The sequence below is a fragment of the Cyprinodon tularosa genome, unplaced genomic scaffold, assembly GCF_016077235.1.
Source record: "Cyprinodon tularosa strain WSP-4 unplaced genomic scaffold, ASM1607723v1 ctg46, whole genome shotgun sequence".
Taxonomy (NCBI): domain Eukaryota; kingdom Metazoa; phylum Chordata; class Actinopteri; order Cyprinodontiformes; family Cyprinodontidae; genus Cyprinodon; species Cyprinodon tularosa.
The window spans coordinates 413,656-436,397 of record NW_024039185.1 but is presented as its reverse complement, the minus strand read 5'-3'; the positions used below and the strand labels follow the sequence as shown (position 1 = coordinate 436,397).

The 22,742-nt window shown below is 36.7% G+C and overlaps 1 protein-coding gene across 1 annotated transcript; it reads right to left on the bottom strand.

Moving 5' to 3' along the window:
• Nucleotides 1-835: 835 nt before the first annotated feature.
• On the bottom strand, nt 836-21,726 carry LOC119793702 (vesicular glutamate transporter 1-like). The gene is made up of 13 exons (XM_038300933.1): nt 21,245-21,726; nt 13,349-13,601; nt 11,290-11,408; nt 11,089-11,203; nt 9,843-9,930; nt 9,506-9,592; nt 7,231-7,367; nt 6,699-6,848; nt 5,711-5,843; nt 5,060-5,170; nt 4,846-4,973; nt 2,020-2,089; nt 836-1,886 (listed from the first exon to the last, which is right to left on the bottom strand). Exons 1-13 carry the CDS (start codon nt 21,304-21,306, stop codon nt 1,609-1,611), a joined length of 1,731 nt encoding a protein of 576 aa, XP_038156861.1. The 5' UTR covers nt 21,307-21,726; the 3' UTR covers nt 836-1,608.
• Between the last annotated feature and the right edge of the window lie 1,016 nt (nt 21,727-22,742).

Genomic DNA, 22,742 nt, shown 5'->3' with positions numbered 1-22,742 from the left:
ACTTGTAATGCTTAAAATATTGGTAAGAAAAGTATTTTACTAGACCGTAGTGAGGCGAGTTGCCAGGGCAAGTTGCCATAGAGACTGAGTTTAGTATTTAGATGATGTCGCTGAACATCCCTTCTACTTATTTAATTAATTGTATTTCCTATCTAATTTGTTTTAATCTGTAGCATAGAATGACTAGAAATTTATTTTTATTCAATTGGCTATTTGTTTTTTCTTTTTCTATGTTGTTGTTCTCAGAAGAAGAGATTTTTCCTTATGTTTACCAAAGCATGTTGCTACTTCTGACTAACCTCATATAGCTGCATATTGCCAATTTAGGATGGTAAAACTATGATGTGTAATAATGTTTACATTTGTGGGTTTTTTAACGACTTCTTATCAGAGGAGTTCAATCCCTTTAACTAAAATTAACCTTTTGATTGTCAGCACAAGCTAGTGCTAGCTGTATTCATAAAAAAATAATGTTAAGAATGAATGTATCCAGGTAATATTTATACATTGCTGAAGTTTATCATCAAGAAATATTTATTTATAAAGGTTTTGGTAATTTTTCTTCTGTGCTTTTGTGGTTTTAGATGCATTTCCTTTGTTCCCACAAAGACACCCAATGATTTCAACCTAATTAAAATTTTCTACTTATACTTTACTACACTGTTAATTAGGGAGATATCATAACAAGATTTTAACCATTTATCTCCACAAATCTTTGAAAACCTAGACACAGGAAGTATGTGGCTGAAATAGTTTGTATGTACAGTTATGAAAGGGAAGTATGGCCATGCATGGGTTCAAAATAGGGTATGTCTTGAGAAAGAATTGGCTCATATTACAATATTTTTGTTTTTATTTTCAGAAGAATTCAATCTGGGGTCTTTCTGTGAGGAGATGTCATTTTCTTCCTGTGCATATCTAGATTCTGTAATAGTATACAATCTAAAAACATGCATGCTAGAGGAATATATCTTGGTATGTGTGCAATGTGAATGTTTATGTTTGCTGTGAGCTTTCACTAAACCTGTGATGGACTAGTACGGTATAACCAACCTCTTGACGGCTGGACCTAATCTAAGATTATAAAAACCTAATCCCTTACACATGGTCAAACGCATTAATCAACCTTGTGGTTTAAAAATCAACCCAGGCCTTAATCAGTCCATTTTGACTCAGGGAGGGGTTAGCAATATATCTGGAATTGGGCTGTTTCTAACCAGGCTGTTTTGAAGCAGAGACTGTGACATATAAGTACATTAAAAAAATGTGATCTACAAGAAAACAAATTTAAATGAATAAAACAAATCAATACTAAGTCATGACGGAAAATATGGGCCCGTCTACCTTTTAAAGATGGATGCCTCATCAGGCCTAAAGAAAAAAAAGCCTGATTCCAACAAAACTTTGCAAAAAGGCTGCTGTTTCATCACATAAACACATTTTATGGACTATTGTCTTCGCTTTAAATGTCTTTTTGAAATAAATTCAACTTTCAAACTTCCTGAGAAGTCCACTTCAGTGATGTCCAAGTTCCTTCACAGTGAGATTCCACATTGGTGATAAAGTGTTTGTGCTTCTCTGTTAGGATGAACTAAACATCTGCTGGTTCTATGAGAAGTCTCGGTTGCCCTCTCCTCCATAAAGATAATTATTGGTTCCAGCTGGTTGGACGTACTCTTCAGTTTTGTCCCAGTCTGAAACCCAGCCCCCACCTCCTCCGTTGGGATCTGACACCTGGTTTGTGGCTCCATAACCAACTCCACCACTTGTACGATACAGTTCCTCTGTCTCATTTGCAAGCTCGTCTTCATCAAGGATGCCACACTTCTCAACGCTGAGCTCCTCTGGTTCGGCCCAGGCTTGTTTCTCTCCTGAGGCAAAGATCCCTGCATGGGCCGTAGAAATTCAGTCAGTTTATCAATGAATAGGTTTAGTAACAGCCATAAAACTGCTCTGACAAACAGAACATTTTCCCAAATTGATTTCCATACGAATCACTAAAGAATGAAATACACTCACCATAGAATATAACACCTCCATAATGAACGAGCGAGGCAATCAGAAAAACACCCTGCCACTCCTCCCGCGTCTGATTTGAAAAGAAAGGAACATTAACCCAAAACAGAATGTCAGTAAATAAAAATCAACATACTTGGCAGAAATAAGATTCACAGTTTTCAAACTGTGGTTCAAAAGAAAACTGAAGCTTATCTGTTTGCATAATAACTACTCTCTTCAATGTAAATACATGCCGGTTCCTCCTTTGGCCTTGTGTGACCTCTGAAGTTGATAAAGAAAAAATTTCCTTTAGGGGAAGAGACCTTTCTGCTTTGTTATTATTTTCCTGAACAAGCAGTTTAATGTAACTTGCAGATACATATAGAAAGTCAGTTTCTGTTAAACTACACCATACGGTCATGGGTGTTTCTCACTTCTCACTAGTTTATTTTAACCATTGTTCTTACAACAGTAGATCTTCATTGAATTAGAACAATTGGATTCACACAGTTAGGTTTATTGTGGGTTAATTATAGTCCATATATGGTATATATTTTTTATAATAGGCTTGAAGTTCAGCTTCTTTTCAGAAGCTAAGGGTTAGTTTGCTTTTAATATTCCAAATCCTCTTATTGGATCAGAAAAAAACTAAGTGCAAGTTCAACCATCTGACCCAGTTTGTCCGCAACAGATAAAATAAAAACAAAATTGTATGTTTGGGAACAAAAAACAGCAGCACCTAGAGCTGGCATATTCCGGTTAGCAACTGGCATAATCCCATTTCCAACTGGCATAAACCAGTTCCTTAACTTGCGCATACCATTTTTCAAGAATGGCATACCAGAAACCACTTTTGGCTCTGGCTGTCACTCAAAAGAAGGAGTTAAATAGAGTTTTACATTAACATAGATTAGGGGGTTTGTGTGGTTTCTTATCACATATTAAAAGTGGTGTAGTGAAGTATAGAAGATTCCTTTAAATATAGAAACACAACTGAAAGAATAATTATAAGGAACACTGTCTTTTTCAATACTTGATTAAAAAGCAGAACAAAATTCTGCATGAGATTGAGAAATCAGATAAAAGTGCCTTGAGATGACATGTGTTGTGAAGGTGCGCTATAAAAATAAACTGAATTGAATTGAATAGAATCAGTCATTGCAGTACATGACATTCTCCCCTAGGTCAATTTAAAAGTCTATCCTTAACCAATAGCTTGCACTTTTCCTCAAACTACATTTTCTTTTTCTCCCCTTCCTTAGTGTCTTAATGCTTTTCTTATTGTCTGCTCTCCGGGGGTTTCCCAACATCTTGAATATGCTGCAACATTATCTCTGTAGTGCCAAGTATTCAAAGTTAATTTGTTTAACATTCCAGATAGCATTTTAAGAAAAATACAGTTGAAAAATATATGGAGAGTTCAAGTCGAGTGGCTAATCGGACTGGCCATGATATCTGTCACTGCTGAAGTCACTGAAGTGGTCAAAAAAACTTCACATTGTTGAGGCTTTGGGAGTGGATGAGATCAGTCCTGAGTATCTCTGGTCTCTATTTGTTGCCAGGGTGCTGGAGAAGACAGTGCGGCTTTTTGTTGAGCCTCAGCTTCAGAAGCAGCAGTGTGGTTTTTGTCCTGGCTGCGGAACACTAGAAAAGCTCAATAACCTCTGCAGGGTGCCACTGGGTTCAAAAGAATTTGCCCAAGCAGTCCAGATATGTTTTGTGGACCAGCAGAAAACATCTGACCATGTTCCTCGTGGTACCCTGTGGGGGTTAGTCCACGAGTATGAAGTCAGTCCCTCTACCAGTGGAGCAGGAGTTTGGTCCTGGAGTTTTGGTAGAAAACATGGTTCTATAGGCCCCCCTCCTGCCAATAAATATAGCACCATGGAGGTTTTCAGGTGAGTGCAAAGAGGTAGGGATAAAAACCAGCTTCTCCAAGTCCAAGGCCATGGTTCTCAACCGGACAAATGGCTGCTCTAACCCTTTCGGGTTGGAGGAGATTTCCTGCCTCAAGTGGAAGAGTTTAAGTATCTTGGGGTCCTGTTCATGAGTGAGGGTAGAACGGGGAAGTGTGGCTGCAACTGTAATGCGAACACGACACCTTCTGTTGAGGTGAAGAGAGAACTGAGTGAAAAGGCAAAGCTCTTGATTTACTACTCAGTCTAAGTTTCCACCCATATCTGTGGTCGTGACATCTGAATACAGGTAGCTGAAAGGAGCTTCCTCTGCAGAGTGGCTGGGCACGCCCTTAGAGATGGGGTGAGGAGTTTGGCCATCTGGGAGAGGCTTACAGTAAAGCTGCTTCTCCTCCACATCGAGAGGTCAGCTAAGATGGCTCTAAAATCTGCCCCTTGCTGGAGGAGGTGCCTGGAGAGAGGGAAGTCTGGGAGTCTCTGCTGACACTGCTGCTCCCGAGGCCCGAAGCATCAGATAAGGTACGAGTACAGTGAACGTTGCCGTAGCTACAATATATTTAACTGGATTAGTAGCAGGGCTAACATTCAGCCTCTAAAGGGTCCAGAATTAAAAACTCCAGGAAACCAAGCACTGTAAAAGAGAGAAAAGGCCATGTGCAATGGGTTAAGGGATGCTTATCAAAATTATTGAGGGGGTGGAGGTACAGTTTTAACCCCAAAGTTTTTCACTGTGTTTTGATTTTCCACTGTTGAAAAAGATTGATTCAAATGTGTCATTAAAGGCCTAAGATTAATTTAATTTATTAATTCATTTCCATGATAAATGTCTGTAACATTTGACAAGAACTGTAAATTTACAACATCACACAGAAGCATCAGTTCCACAAATCTAAAAAGAACAAATACACACAGATTCCAGATCATCTCTCACCTTATTTTTTGTCATTGCACCAACTATGAGTGGGCAAACCATGCCGGACAGAGTGCCCACACCGTTGGATATACCCATGAGGATACTAGCATATCGAGGTGCAATGTCAAGGTGGTTGACATTGAAACCTTATGAGGAATGAGAAAATTACCATTGTCATGATAAAATTGTGCATAACTCTTGTCTGCAAATGAAAGGCTTAACTGTGCTTTACCTGAAATGGCAAAACCAGAGAACCCAACAGCCAGCACCAGGAACGAGATGGCGACGCCCTTTGTGTGCGAGAAGCCAACCACCAGCAGGAGGGTGGCCTCCATCCCAAACCCTGAAAGAGACCAGAAAACAGAGTCAAACAACAGCAAGCCTAAATGCAGACTGTTCTCTTAAATGAAAAAACTATTTTCTTTGCTTATAATGTTGCTTCAATGTTGACTGGAGTTTTTTTCTTATTTTTCTACTTGGCATGCATGTACTGAATGTTTCCTCATTTGACCCTTGTATCAACACTTTTCTGCAGCTTAAAAATAGCCGATAGAGGCAGAGCTCCTGACTAACACTTAGTCATCATTCATCTCATGCATGCAGTGGTGTTTTCACACCAGGGCTCACACAAATTTGCTCTGTAATTAGACTGATTCTTTTTACGGAAGGGTGTCTTTTGAAAATTCACTGAGTAATGAAACTCATCCAAGGCCAAGTCAAAGCAGGGTAATAAAAGTTCCTGAAAGCCTTTAAGTAAAACAACCTTGTTTCAAATTAAAAAAATTGGAGTTTGCCAGTTTAGAATCAAAATTTTAAAATTCATATCCAAAAAACGCATCTTTTGATTTCGCATAAGCTCATTCTCCTTCTATTTCACACTTACCTCCACAGTTCATCATCTTTCTGACATTTGTGGTCGTCATGATCTGATTAGAACGCAGATAATCAGCGATTTGGCCTCCAATAGGCACAATGATGGTCATTACCAGATGAGGAAGCGCAGATAGTATTCCCACCTAAATGCACGTGAGAATATGGACCCATCATTGCTAATAAACAACAACCGTTATCACCTCCTTATAAGAACATTTGAAGGAAAACAGACAGTGAACAAAGCGATAGCAGATTTTATGCCTTTAAAAGTTTTCATACCCTCTGATTTTTCTTTCAGATTCTAAATCAACACCACTCTATTTTATTTAGATTTTATGTGCCAGATCAACCAAAAGTTTTCCATAATCGTAAAAAGAAGAAAGAAAAAGTTTTTTTTTATGATTTTTGTTTTGTTTTTTGCAAAGGCCTTAGAGATTATCTGCAGAACTTTAGAGATCTAGGGTCATGAAAACCAAGGAACACTAGAGACATGTCAGGTAACACTCAGTGGAGATGCAGGGTTAGGTGAAAACATGGATAGAGGATGGGCCAACTGCATACCTTCCAAGAAATGGATGTGCAACTAAGCTAAGAGGCTGGACAAGAAGAGCATTAATCAGATAATTGACTCTCTCTGGAGGAGCTGCAAATGTCTACAACTCAGGTTAAGGAGTTTATTGATATAACTTCTATGTGTGCTCTCAAATTCGGCTCACTGAAAAGTGGCAGGAAGAAAGCCACAGAGTCGTGGTTTTCAGTTTGCCACAAGCCATGTAGAGGTCTCATAAACCTCTGAAAGAGTTTAGTTTTATTTTCTTTTAGTTTTTTTTTTTTTTATATACCATGATAAATGTACTCCATTTCTATGAAGTGTTGGTATGTCACATAAAATTCAGCATAATACATTTAAATGTGTGGTTGAAACGTGATTCAACGTGCAGAGAGGTTTTAGCGGTATGAATACCTTAGCAAGGCAATGTGCATTGAAGGTGAATTACCTTGCTTATTTCAAACCCAAACACTTCCTCAAAGTATGCAGGCTGGCTGATGAGAAGCAAATAGAAAGTCCAGCTTCTGCAAAAATTAGCAACAATGATGGCGTACACTGGCATAGAGGTGAAGAAGGCTCTCCATGGTGTGTTAAACTTCTGCAAAACAAACAGCGGGGGTTTACAACTTTAGTTATTTTAATTTGCATAAATAAAAACATTGACTATAATCAGATGTGAATATTATAATAAGGGGAGGAAAAAAACAACAAAAACTAGAATGGTGATCAGTTGGAGGGTGCGGTAGTGGAAACTTTTTTTGGTTGAATGCAGCCATCAGAGGTGACCACAGATAGAGTTTCTAAATCTGTTGACAGCAAAGTTTTTGTGTTTAACTGACTCACCATGTCCATCTGCTTTTTTTTTTTTTATATCATACAGTCATAGTGTCCAAATAAACTTTTCTAATTACTGTGAGATATTTTATTTAAAGCTTCTGGATTGCCATCTAATTAATCATTGCATCTGCACCTCCACTGACCGTTACTGTATGCTGAGCTGACTCGCCGATGCTCTCCTCTATATAGATCCTCTCCTCTTCTGTGATGGTGGGGTGAGCCGCAGGACTCTCGTACGAAACCAGGACCCAGAAGCAGTACCACATCACACCAAAACTTCCTGGAAGGAGAAGAAAAGACAGTCGCTGTGAAAACTGAACGTGGAAAAAAAGTTAAAAGAAAGCAATCAGTGTAGGTATGTGTTTTCTCTCTTGAGGAATTTACATTTGAACTCAGGGGTCCAAAGATTTTTCCGTTTAATATTTATGAAAAAAGACAAAAGAATAATGCAGATTTTTTTTTTTTAAGTACTTACTTACTGTATTGCATACTGAATACCAAAAGTTAATTATGCGTATACCAACATTTACAGACAGGAAAGGCTGTGGTTTTCCTGTCCGTTTAGTTTCACAGTGCATGAGCCATTTTACTTTGCAGCCTGCATGGTGCTAAACTGTTTCCTGAAATGAGGCCTTCATTTTACTTTCTGTAAACACATATATATATATATATTTATTTGAATTAGGACAATGCACATGCCAGAATTAGCTCAGCAGCTAATTTGCATCCACTGTCCTAAGGCAGGTAAAAACAATGAACATTACAGGGCTGCCAACTTTTCACCAAACCTTGGGGTGAGATTTTGAAATAGTTTGGACAGAAAATCCTGTCAGGGTTTTCAGAGAATTTAATTGAATCAAATTGGCAAAATGTGGAATTTTTATAGTACAGTAATTGTTACTGAGTAACAATAAGTGATCTGTAGTTAACATTTTTTTCACAATATACATTATTTTCTACATTCTGGTGATTTTTAGAGAATTGAAGTAAAGCAGAATGAGCCCTACTTAAATACTTGCATCTTAAATATATTTTAAGAATTTCAAAACTGTGCTCATTAATTATTCTATCTAGTTCATGTAAATTAAACAAAGGGGAACTAATAAGCTATTACTGGATTACTGGCCCTGATACAGGAACCGGTGCAATAGAAACCTATGCAAACTACACTGTGTATGAATATTTGGTAATAGGCTAAGGGTTAAAAAGCTTCAATCATTATGTTATTAGTTACAATCAATGTTACAATTGACAAAATGGCTAAACAATTCAGACCTTCTCGGAGGCTTTAGATTTTATAAAAATTCACTGCGACAGGAGGCAGCACTTCTCTGGATGTTTCATTTGAAAAGTGTGATGGAAATTAAGTTTTTAAGCAAATTCAATGGACCAAAATAAAGATAAATGAATAAGATCAGTAATAATAAAAGAATAACATTCCTGTGGTTTCTCCTCTGTGAATCCAGGATAACTGAGCTGTTCTGCACATCCTCTCTAAATGCGATTGGTCTTTTCTTGGGTGGCTGATCTTTTGAAAAATAAAATGCAATGGTTCTTTTTCTTTTTGTGGAGCTCCTATGGGTTTGAGAGGCAAACCTGGAAGCTTTAAGAATTAAAATATTTGTGTTGGTTTAATTACTCCTAAATGCCAATGGTAGATATTAAACTAGACTGAGCAATAATTATTTAACATGGACTAAAACTGGGACTAAAAAAAAACACGAGGTAAAGAGAAAACAAACCATTGGATCTGATCCTACACTCAGTCTCCACATCAATAACTTCAGCTAGCTGCTTTATTTTTTATTCATATTTACTCAAGTACTAGATTACTTAAAATTTTCAATAAATCACAAAGATAATTATCCTAGCCCAGATGATATAAGATAAAAATTAAAATGAAATACCTCATAACAACTGTCTTTTTTCAATATCTAGCACAGTGAATAGGTGGGAATACGGACTGAATATGAACCTCACAATCCTTATGTGTTAGCACTAAGGTTGTATTAAAAACACGAACTGGATTTTGATCAGAATGGTATTTTTATACATAAATCAGTGGAACAGAGTTGAGTTTCAATGTCTGTAATTTTTTAGTGTGAGAAATTGGGAATATGGAGTGAGAGCGTGTGAAGACTCTGGGATGGGTGCGTCTCACTCCCAATAGGTGAGAGTTGACAGCCCTGACATTAAACAAGACACTACGGCAGAGAACAGAGTGGACACAAACAGATAAGATGCCAATAACATGAAATCAAAATAATATTAGTTTAACGGCCCAAGGAAACAGATCAATTCACCTTTAAACACATGTCTGGTGAGTTTCAACCAATGTTTCAGGGAGATTTTAAAATGCATGTAGGTTTCACAGCCCCTAACATGAGCTGGCAGTGTAAAGGTCAAAAGGTCTTTTACCGTAGACGTAGAAGACTGAAGACCATCCTGAGTACTGGACAAGTATTCCAGCTAAAGGCATGGCAATCACAGCACCTGCATAAGAGCCTGGGAGAGAAGAAACAGGTGTTTTAATTTGGATTTTAATTATTGATTTAGAATCTGTAAAAGTCCATATATACATAAAGTTCTTGTTTAGGTTTTAAAAGCGTCAGGCAACAGCTAGCTCTCACATGTGGTTATGGTATTATAAAAACACCTGTTCCTTTTTTTGCTGTTGATTTTTTTTTTGGTTGCAGTCAGAAGAAGTGGTCTGATCTCTAGCTGTGGCCTTATTAGGTAATGATTTTAAACTCACCACAGAAGGCAGTTGTGGCCAAGCGACTTCTCTCCAGAGGAGGAGCCCATTTTGCCCAAATACCATGACAAGCCGGATATGAAACGCCCTGCAAGATAAGGTTGGTACGGTTAGCTTTATGCCTAAAAATATATAAAGAACTTTGTTAAAGTATTCACACCTCTTAGATAATTTCACATCCTGTCAATTTAAACCAAAGTCATAGACATTATATGTTGTTCACTGTAAGTGACAGAAAACGCCAAAGTTTTATATTATCAGGAGGTTGAGAGAAAAGTGTGCATAGTTTGCTTAGTTGAAAAACATAAAATAGCTATGCATTATATTCAGCTTTGCTGAGTCATTGTTCACAACAAAATTTTGTGAGGATGTCAGCGGCAGATTCTTTGTTCTAATTGATGAACAGCAAGGACACATATAAACCGAAAACTCCCCGTTTTAGGTGCATCTGTCTTAATAATCCTTAGATTTAAGATCAGCAATTCATTATATCTCACTGACTGTAGTTCTGGATTTTCGCTATACCACTCTGAAAGATGTTTTTGCTTTAAACTATCCATTGTATCTCAGGTTGGATGTTTGGGGGGGTTGTCCTGCTGGAAGATCAACCTCCACACATGTCTATTCTTCTGCAACATTTTATAGATTTTCTGCCAGGATTGTCCTTTTATTTAGCTCCATCAATACTAGGATTATCAGTTCCTCTCAAAAACATCTTGAATCACTGTGGAGATTCAAGATGTTTTTGTCACTAATGTGCAAATCTATATTTATATTTTTTTTAAACTAATTGTATTCACAAAAAAAGAAAGGCCATAAAGCTATTTTAATTAACTATTTTGTGAAAGGGAAAAAAACACTGATATTAGCTGAGGTTTCTGCTGGACTCTCTTTACTGATTAGTGATTGAGCTAAATGTTATGCAGGGAGTTTCAGAGTAATTAAACATTTTCAGGTTTTCATTTCTAAAATATTTTGAATTTTTCAGATACACAAATAGGCTGAGGAACAATTTTAATACATTGTCAAAGGAATATATTTTCCAAGAGAGCCAAAACACTACAGCCTTGCTTCTTTTCAATGTTCTCCTGCTAATGTGAAGCTATATTAATGCACAGCTGTCATATCTTACTTTTAAGTCTATCATTAAAGTTTTGTAGTTGTGATGATTAAATATAATAAAGTTTAAGATGATTGATACTTTTCCAGTGCAGCCATTTTCCAGCATTTAAGAAGACTCATGTACCTCCACCAGTCCTTGAAATATCCTGACAATGATCACGCAGCCAAAGTGCATTCGTGCTGCTGTAGGGATGAGCATATTCAGGCATGACGTGGCAACAATAGCAAAGCCAAAAACTCTGCAAGAGACACAGAGCAGAGGAAGGTTACTTTAGAAACACCTGGATCACTCTTAGAAGACAATAATTAGGGAGGATAAACAGACCTGTTTGCTGCAAACTTTTGACAAATGAACCCTCCAGGGATTTGGGTTACTATGTATCCCCAGAAGAAGGAGCCATGGATCATCCCCACTGTCTCTGGATCCCAGTTGAACTGGGCTTTCTATGGGAATAGAAACAAAACTCATTCAGCTTATATTTATATCTTTATCTCTTCCTGTCAAGCACAAAAGAATAAGTGTCATGAAGCTTATCCTCCCAGTGCTGGATCTCAGGTGGACTGATATTAGCAGCAGCCCAATAAAAGAAATGGCCCAACAGTGACACCTACTGTACATGTAACAGTACTTCATGCAATTTAATCTATTTCCAAGTTTTAATACCACCCATGTTATTCATAACATGGGTGGTAATTTCATTAACTTTTATGCTGATCAGTAGTTCATCAAATTCCTCTTATCTTTTCCCTCTCTAGGGGAAAGTTTCTTCCCCACTGCCATTAGACTTGTGTATGTTGTGTAAAATGAGTTATTTAATTTATTTAAAAAATATATATAAAAAAAATATTAGAACTGTAAATATACAGTCATATATTTATATTACTTTTTTATGTATTTATTACTGTTTTCAAGGCTGCACTTTTAAAAAATGAAATTGCCTAGAGCTGTTTTAAACGAAATGTCTTTTCGTATACAATCGTGTATACTGTATACAAAATGACAAAATAAATTTGTCTATGTCTATGTCTGTGAAATATGTGGGTCAATCTTTCATCTTGACTACACTATGTGTGTCATTATTTAACGGTCATTTTCACATGCAAAAACTTGGTCTCAATAAAGGTAATATTCTGAATTTAAATCTAGCAGTCAAATTTTTAGCTTGTTTGTTTTTATGTAACGTATTACTAAGGGCTAAGACAAGGATACAGAATTCAAACAAACTTATATGTGAAAGTCTAACAACTTAAACTATAAATATTATTTAAAAGAAACAATTAACACCTTTTTTGGTTTATATGACCGGGCCTGGACATATAAATTCAAAGGCTGTTATTACTACTATCAGTTGAATTTCCCATAACTAATTTGACAGCAAAAGCACAACGATCACTGTAAAAGTCACATTTTTCCATTCAATAAAGATCTCTACTTTTGCTGGATTTATTAGTGCAGATGTTTTTGTGTTGTCTCAACAAAAAAGCTTCAAATAGAGTGAAGCATATTTAACATTAAAGGCAGTGATTTTATTGAAATATGTGCAACATGTTATCATCTTTCTACTCACTGTTACTGATGCATCCTTTTTTTCTGTTTTTCCTTTCCTGTTCTACCTACATTGCAGTGTCCATATAATCTGTAAAACTCCCTGCATAATTATAATAAAGCAATTTATATGCATTAATCAAGCGGAACACTATGGCGATAGCCGTACTGCTCCTCTTGTGAAAGTAAAATCTGTTGGGCTCTTTTTGGCATCAAGACAATTATCCTTATTGACACATTGCCAGACAGGACACTGTTAAAAAAATAAAAAACAAAAAAATAAACAGACATCACAGACTCACTAATTAGGTGAAGGTGAAATGGCACCAAAAAAAAAAAAAAACAGGTCAGTAGTTCAAAATCAATTGAAACTTCAAACGTGACAAAATCTAATCAAATATTTTTTTTATTCCTTCATGCTAATAATTTAACCTAAAAAAAAATTTAAAAAGAAAAAAGAAACATGGGTAAGATTGAATGTCTGCTCTCTGCTTTTCATGTTAAAGCTGGTGTTAGAACTGCTGCTCAGCTAGTTGATACAGGACTTCGAAAAAGTGATAGATCGCAGTTTTCTGTGTATTTCCTGATTTTTACCTTGTGAAGATCTTTTGACTACATAATTAACCTAAAGGGGAACCTTCAGTTTTTAGCAGATCAACATTAATCCCTTGGGTGTCTGGAGACCAAAATGATCTGCAGGAAGTATTCAGCAATAATCTTCCCTATTAAAAGACAAAACAATGATCCTTAACAAGCGAAAAGTTATTTAATGTTTTGAGGATAAACAAGACGGAGCACTGTGATGAATTCCTTGTTGTTTTGTGTCGGGATCACTTACCACTACGACCTCCTTGTTGTCCCTGAAGATGGTGTGGCTGTTGACCATGCTGACAATGGCTACACCCAGGTTGCACCTGATTCCAAAGGAGATGCAGAAGCCAATACCAGAGAGGATGGCGATGATGTAGCGCCTGGGCAGGCCGAAGCACGTGCAGTCCACCACCGGCATCTCCTTCTCCTGCACCAGCTCAGGCCGACCCTCAGCCGACAGCTCAATGGTTTCACCATTTTCCTGTTTCTTTTCTAGTGCCCTGCAATAAGGAGTTCAGAAAGATCTTTCCCATATATGATCATATGATGTTACTTTATACATACCTGCAACACATACCTCTTCAACACATTTAATTTATTACATAAAATACCCCTGCTTTAACAATAGCTTAGCTGTCATAACAGATTCTGTGCTGAATATCTGTTAGAAAGTCTGAAGTTTTCCAAACTTTCTGATGAAGTGCTTGTCTGCTTATTCTTTCTGGGGAAGAAATCATCTGGATCTCGATGCCTGACGGTTTCTTTGGCTGTCAGTTTGAGACGCAGTTTCAAGCCCTAAGAAGGGAAGCTCAGTGCAGGCATCTGTTAGCCTTCCTCACAGAAGACTGTCGAAGAGGCTTTTCCTCAAGCTTGTAATAAGTATTAGTGTTTTTTGTTTGCACACATTTATCCCCCGAAAGAACTGACTGACAGCAAGGGGAAAGGTGCGGTTAACCCTACAGAGCTTACATCGTATGCTCCTCTTCTTCTTCGTGTTCCCTGTGAAGCTCTGACCTTTGTCTCCTGTCTAACAAGCATCAAATATGTATCCAAAGAGGCGTAAATTAAAGATGACATGAGAAACTCTGAGCTCTCAGAGCTGACTCAGACCCTCTAGGTCTATTTGATGAAGAGCAGAAACCTTTCCTTCTCAATGCCTTATGGTACCAAATACGTGTGGATCCAAGGGTGAGAGTACAGTGGCATGAAAAAATATTTGCCCCTTACAGTTTTTTCTCTCTATCCTTTTGCTTTTTGCTGGACTCAAATGTTTCAGATCATCACAGACAAAAGAAATTTTTTATTTTAACTTAACATCAAGGCTTTGACTAGAACACTCAAGGGCACTAATTTGTTTTGTTTTTTCTGAACCATTTAGAGCCAGATTGGCTGGTGAACCTTGGGTCTTTGTTCTGCTGTAGAACCCAAGAGAGCTTAAAGGCACATTATGATGTTTGGAGGATCTTCAACTAAAGCACAGCAACTAGGTCCTGAAGTGGAAAATCAAACCCAGTTAATATTTGCCTTTAAGCTGACAAATTAGAGAAATTTTAGAACGTTGTATTTATTTTAAAAATAAATAGAAACATAGGTATATCCAAACATCCCAAGTTCCAAAATCTAATTTCAGGGAGATGCCTATACTTCCCCCCCACTTCCCAAAAAAATAAAATAAAATAAAAAATTAATGACTATATGCACTGGAACAGACATGGTTACTGATTGGTCCTTTGGATCTATTTAATTATTTTTCTTTTCAAATTCTGTTTTGCTAATTATTCAAAAATAATAAGGTGATAGCTTTAGTGGTATTGAGATAGGATCCCAGTTTTTATCTGCTAAATGTTTTTGTTTTTTTATTCACAAAAATTTTTTTAAAATAATAAAATTTTTACAGATGAATTTAACAGTTTTTCTTGAGTTTTAATTCAAATTATATAGAAAACTGTAGTTTTAACTTAAATTAAGTCAAAAATATGTAAAATTCCCAAATTATAAAAGTATATTGAACTCATAAGAAATATAATTTTTATTGAACCTAATTGATTTGTGCAGCTCTCTTGACATATATTTGAATCCCTTGCCCTGTTTTTTATTTCATGCTTTTCTGTTCCCCCATTAAAACACGCTGACCCCCTCCTGGCCCCCTGGTATATTTGGTCTAGATCCGCCACTGTTCCTCACCTTCACTAGACGTGGAAATACTTTAGTATATTCTGCTGTAAAATTAGTCCTATATTTTCGTTTTTTACTCGAGGATTCAACCTCTGCCGTTTGACAGGATGCACAGCTTTGAGTGTTAACTAGGTGACTGCCAGAGAGTAACCCCAAACTTTTCTGACTAATCCAATCAGCCGCCTTGAACACCGGTTGAACAGAGCATCGCTTTGGACAGATACGCTGCACAGGATTCACCAGCAACCTACACCCCACACTACTGCGCAATCGCAGTAGTTCTAATGCGCACATGATGCATGAATTATTGCACTGCCTGCACACTCTCACTCGCATTAAAAAAATACCACCTTGCAAAGTCTAAAATCGGGATAATTTATCCGACTCACGGGCATCTGTGAACAACTATCTATATCAGGGAGACTCACAGAACTTCCTGGAGACTTGGGATGTCTGTATATAACAAATTTGTGAAAGCATTTCTAACAATCAATGATTAACATACACTAGGAGGGATCAGTTGTAACGGAAATAAGAGCTTGCAAAAATGTCCTAGGCCCCCACTGAATGTGTAAAAACTGGCACTGGGGAAATGCACATGGTATCTTGGCTGTGTACATACATTGAAGGGTTTGTTGCATAATATTTGCAAAACTGGGCGTCAAGGGGTTAAAATAACAATACATCAGTTGAAGACTAAACACACCTCTGTGAAGCCGTCTACATGAAGGAACAACAGACTTTACTTCCTAAGGAAGCTTAGGACCGTTGGCGTTTGCAGCAAGATGCTACATATCTTTTATAAGTCTGTTGTGCAGAGGGTGATCTCTTCCTCCATCATATGCTGGGAGAGTAGCATCTGAGTAAATGGCTTTAAAAAACTTAACAAGCTGATAAAGAAGGCTGCTTTGTTCTGGGAACTGCTCTTGAACCTCTGGAGATTATTTTACAAAGAAGAATTCTTCATAAAATTAAGAAGATTATGGACAGTGAGCATTCTCTTCAAAAGATTTTTAAACAAGGACAGTGTCTTCAGTCAGAGGCCTCTCCAGATCTGGAGCAAGACAGACTGCTACAGTAGATCGTTATTGCCATAGCTATAAACACCTACAACAACTCGATAAATCAATTTTCCTGAACAGAGCATAGGAACTAAATGCTGCTTCTTGGTGTTCTTTCTTTGATCATACCTACACCATGATTGACTGTTGGTAGGATGTGATGCTTCGGAAATGCTTTGTTGCTTTAAACCTGACCATGTTACAGCCTTCCCTTACCTCCTGGATGATAAGAAATAAGATCCTTTGTACTTTTCATAAGTACACCAAGAGTAATTCTATGAGTTGCCATCTCAAGTTAGGATTATTATCTGTAGACCTTACTCCATGATTTATTTTGATTAATTGTCTTTGAGTATTTAGCAATTTATACTTATTTTTCCTGTTTTTTTGTTGTTGTTTTTTTGTGTGTCAACACCTTTCTGCTTCCTATATTTGTGTTTCCAATATATTTTGTCAAGCAGCCAATTTTTCTCCAATTTCTTCAGTTGAGCTTCAGTTCCTTGCCTTCCCTGTCTCTCATCAACCCCCTACTCCTAGGTCAGTAATCATCCTCGCCAGCTTTAATCTCCCTCAGTTATTGCTGCCACCAACCTGCGTCCTCATGTTCTTCCTTTGATTTATAGTTTGGGATTTTCCCTGAAGTCTAGTTTTTGATTTTCCACATCTTTGGTAAAAACTGTTTGTTTTCCATCCTCCCACCTCCTGTTTCCTCTCTGCATGTGGTTCCTCCACTTCAAAATTCATGACAACCCGTAAAATTCAGCACCAGATATCTTGTCATCAGTTATATATCTCTGGTGTGCCTTTGTGGGCAGAAATATATATATATATATATATATATATATATATATATATATATATATATATATATATATATATATATATATATATATATATATATATATATATATATATATATATATATATATATATATATATATATATATATATATATATATATAAAAAATGTTTTACCGAATATGAATAATTTATTTCTGCATTAAATAAGTTGTTCAATGTTATGTATTGCTGATATAAGTTGCAGAAGATCACCTGTTTATTATAAGAGAAGCTAATAATGATATCATAAGACCTGCCTTAGGTTAGGACTTAAAGTCCTATAAGAAACTGAGATAAACTGAAGAACACTTGATTTATTTTGGTATTGACAATTAAATATGCAAAATATGTTTAATATAATCATGATCTCACAAAAGCTTTTTTTTTAAAGCGTTTGATGTTTTTTTTTTAGAATATGTTCTTCCTTTGGAACCATAAAAATGATGCTATTGTAAACATCTGATGCTACAAAAATACTGCAGCAGACCTTTTAAATAAAGCCTAACCCATATAACAGGGAGAGGTAACAGTCATGCAGTAATAAAACATAGCTTCTTTAAATATCCTCAAAGGTTGCAAGAATCTCCAGCAGTGATGAAGTATTGATGATTCTCAAAGTTAAATTATTAATAGCCTATCTCTGGCTCGGCCAGTCTATTTTTGTCTGGGCGGATCCCTCTTCCTCCTTCCTGTCTCCTCCTCATCTTCTCTTGGCATTTACCTCCAGTTTCTCTGACTCTAAACAATTCCCAGCATTAACTAATCTTTAACAGTCAGCTGTTGATCAATATCCATACCTGAAAAGTCCTTTCATTTATTTAACATTTGCTGTCTCTTACTAGAGGTTTGTTTGTTTTTTTTAAACACTATTAATTTGCAATATACTTAATATATTTGATAGATCTTTTTAGGTAGATACTTTAAGGTTGTATTTGTTTTTACATCTTTATCATAATATCTACGATGCAGTAACCACTGGGAAGCACTTTGGCTTTTGTTTTTCAAAATATAACAGAATTGAATGAATTCCAACATCAGTGTTATGGGATAAAAAAATAGCTTTATAAATGAAAAGAAAACAAAAAGGGTAACCTTCCTATTTGCACTAAGACCCCCTGAGGCAGAACTTTTTAAGACCACCTTATGCTGCAGATATTTGGGGTTTGTCTATAGCAGATTTGATCATCGATGGATTCATCTTCTTGTTTCTAAAAGCAGCGAAAGCAAGACTAGAGTTTCTGTTCACCACAGTTTTTTTTGTCTTCCAAAAGAATCTCAGCTAGATTTATGTCTGGACTTTGACTAGGCCCATCTTACATGTGGATGTGCTTTGAGCTAGGCTACCATTATATCCCTGGCTTTATGTTAGTTTTGGTCTCTTCTGAACCAGATCATGCTCTCCAACATCTTTACTTTTCTTATGATTTTATTTTAAAAATGACTTTCCTCTAACTACTCACCTCTCATAAAGGCCAGATTTGATGGGACATGACTATAAGTCGTCCTGAATCAGGTGACTTAGAGAATAGATCGGTCAAAGCTCTGTGAGATATCCAAACCATAGGATATTGTTTTAGATCTCATCACTCGTCTAGACTTATTTAGAACATTCTCCCTGACCGTTCTGCGGGTTCCTTGGTTGTAATGTCACCAGTTATTCTAAAATCCCCTCTAAAGTACACAAATGTACTTTTGTTATTATTATTTCTTTCGTTTTAGATTTGTATTTGTACCAAACATCAAGAAAAAAATATTGCAATTAATTTCAAATATATATTTTTTTTATCCTAAAGTTAAATTAGAATGTCGTTTTTTTTATTTTTTTTATTCATGTTTTTACATAATTCATTAATTAACTGAAAAGCAATTTTATTTATATTAATGAATTATCCAGTATAAAACCTGAAATAAATAACAGAGCAGTTTGTGGTTGAAATGTAAAAATAAACATAAAGAAGTATATATCAACATAGTCGTTGGTATTAAGCATATCTGTAGCAGTGACTTTTCATGGCTAAACCTTCATTCAGGAAAATCTGTTGTAATCCCTGAAAGCCATCTGACCTTCTCCTGGTTGTCACACCTGAAGAGAAGAGTCTCATCTGAGCAGTTCTGCTGTTTAACCCAAACCAGAAACAGGAATCACTTTAGGTGGTGATAAAGCCTGTGGAAGTTAAACCCCTTCTGCTCTGCAGACGTCAACAGTGGGATCTCTTCTACTTTTCTGGGGTTATTCATACATCAAGGTCATATGTCAATGCCATCTAGCTGAATTATTCAGAGTTGATATATCTGTTTGGAATCATCGAATGGACAAACGGGGATCAAATAATGTTGGACGATTAATTTAGATGATAAAAAGACACCAGAAGGGGCCATCTTTACCAATCAGGACTATCTTCCTTTCTGAACTTCTTAAGAGGTGAAGAGAACAAGGACTGTCCGGTGCACACAGCAGTCAAAGGAGGCACCCCAGAGCACGTGCCCTGGGCGGAAACCACAGCTTACAGCCTTCTGCCTTTTAGTCCACTGGACTAATCCCGGTAGTTAGATGTCCTGTGGTGGGAGGGGATATTGGTGACGTGTTACCAGGACTACTTATGGGGAGAGGCAGAGATAGGTCCAGGTGTACATCCTGCAGGGATTTACGCAGGCCGACAGCTTGAAAAGGAGAGGCTATTTCTAGAGAGGATTTAAGTGTTTGAGACGCTGCATCAAATCCCGAGAGAGAGAAAGGGGAGTCCATAGCCGGTCTGCTCTCAGGTTCCTGAAAATGCTCCAGACTTTGGTCTGAATCCATATTTCTGCATCATGTTGCACTTTTCAGAGCCAACTGGTAGTACACTTAACAAAAGGTTTCTCTGAGATCTTACTGCTTATCAGTACAATCCAATTTATGCTTTAGTTAAGTAATATCTTATAAGGTACTCGGCAGCACAGTTCATTAAGTTCATTTATTGTTACAAACCTAAACATGCTCTAACTCTAAGCTTGTATAATAACGGTCTGCAGGTTTTATCTCTGAAATGATCGAACCAGCAGATGAGCCTCCATGTTTAACAGACAAGCAGGCCTCTGTAGCTTGATGGTATAAAAGGGCAGCAGAAATTGATCCATCAATCGATATGATGTTTCATCTTTCACTGAAAGGACACCTTCTGCCTGTAATGAAACTAGACTCTGTTCCTGGACCCCGGGATGAAGGAGAGGCTGATTTTACCTCCTACTGGTGGAAAATACACATAAAAGCTCATGAATTATAAAAGATACAAGGCTTAAAAACTTATGGTGCCATATGTTCTGAGGGTGCATAAATGAAGATGTGGCAGATTATCCAGAGCTAAGGACATCCTGATCTTCTGTTCTGCTCTTATCTTGTCAGGACAATGAATTGAATTACTTATATTAACATCTAAGCAGAATTTGGAGTTGCTTTGGACGCAAAATATCTTTAATTTAGAGCAGCACAGATTTGATAAAAGAAGAAAAGTCATGATTTAAAACTTAAATGTTGCATATCTGGTGGGAAAATATATCATGCTCACTGTAGCTGTTTGTTAATATATCATTTTGCTTTTCACCTCACTGCTACCTCCTCTTTTATAAAACTTTCAACGCTAAATAACTAAACATTATATCAAGAGCAGCTGAAACAAGCTTCTATTACAAGTGGGATTATTTTAATCTGTGTTATAGATCCACTATCACCTCTGCTAAATCCAAAACACTTTTCAGAACCAATACAGAAAAAAAAAGATTAAAATTTGCCTAAAATTAACAAAATTACAACCCAAAAATAAAGGAATTGGCACATCAGTAAAGTACAAAACAAGATTTGTTTTTTGTAATTTGTAATTTGTTTTGTGATTTGTAATTATAGTGAGATGAAAATCAGCTGCTTTTCATGACTGCTGGGAAATATGGGCTAAAATGAAGGGGACTCCCAGATAATACCCTGCCCAGACCCGCTATCTCCTCAGGCCGGCCCTGCGTACCGGCACCAGATAAAGATTACCTATGTTTTCATTATAGCGTGGATCAGTTCACCTTTCAGAGGCTTCACCTACCCGTATATCTTCCCCAGAGTCTTAGCTGCCACAGCTTTGAACCTGTCCGGCCGGATCTCCATCCTGACGGCTCCGGGTCCGAGCGCACAGCCTCTTCTCCTTCGTGCGGCTCAGTCACATAAATAAAAAAAATATATTATTAATTGGTCATCAGCTTCGTTTAGTTAAAAGTTCCCAGGATTGTAGCTTGGAGAACTAGTTGTCCCGGCGTTTACAGGTTTCTTCTGGTTCCTTTAAAAATCAAAAACATTTTTTTAGATCCACTCCTCCTCCGGGAATCTGGACGAACTTCTTTAAATCCCGCTCGGGTTCGTAGAGGTTCGCTGAAAAAAGCACAGCGGGGCAACTTTAGTGAGGATTCATGGGTAAAAGGGTGTCTCTGGCCGTGGTCCTGAACAGGATTACAGCTGGCCGCGCGCTAATCTCCCAGAGTGTGTAGTGGAGGAGAGCATGTCACTTCCTTCCGAGCAGACTGGCTTGTTTCAGGCTATTCTGGGAGTGAATGGAGGGAGTTGGAGTAAACAGTCCGAGGGAAGCAGAATTCACAGGACAAGAATGGAAGAAGGTCCTTCAGGACGCACTGATGGCGGCGCTTTTTAGGAGACCAGAACAAACTTTAAATGGTCCATAAACGCACAAGGTCACACTATAAAGAGGGTGCCCAGAATAACAGTTAAAAATGCATTTTGTTTAAAATATAGAATAAAACAAATATATTCATTTTCAATATACACATTCTTTTTAAATATTAGGAGCTTAATTGTTTTATATGTACTTTTAATTCTTTAGTTGGATTTTTAATACTAATAAAATAAAACAATTTATAAGATTTGAAACATGTATGAAATATATAAACCCCCAAAGTATTTATTTTAAGGAACATTTATTTATTTAGAGCTGAATATATTTTGAAATAAAAATAGATGGTGTTATTTCACTCTATATTTATTTATTAATATGGAGTTAACTCTGTAATGCCAAATGTATCATATTTGATACCTTTTGCATAATTTAATGGTAAAAACTTTTCTCAAAATCCTATTGTACACAATCAGATATATCTGATAACAGAGGGCAGAAGACTACACAAAAAATAATCTTGACTTATTGCATAGTAATAAATTATTAATATCAAAAATGTTTTTCTGTTTTTTCTTTTTACACATTTTGTTAAAAGGCCAAATAAGGACTTCAAACCAAAAAAAAGTAATTTTCTGTTTTGTTTTATTCTTGGATCGGGCTTTAAAGGGTTAAGTTATTACATGAAATTTCATTCAACATAAGAATTTGTAGTTCACTGATTAGTGCATTTTTTTTATTTCTAATATTTGAACTATGTATTACAATCATTGTATTGTATACCTCAGGGGTCACAACAGTACTGTTGTATCTTGTGACCCTCCACTTTATATCTCTTGACAGAGATGGTAAACCTACTTTTTCTCTGATATTCAAGCAGTCTCAAACTGTAACCAATGTGCCTAAGAAGGACTAAGAA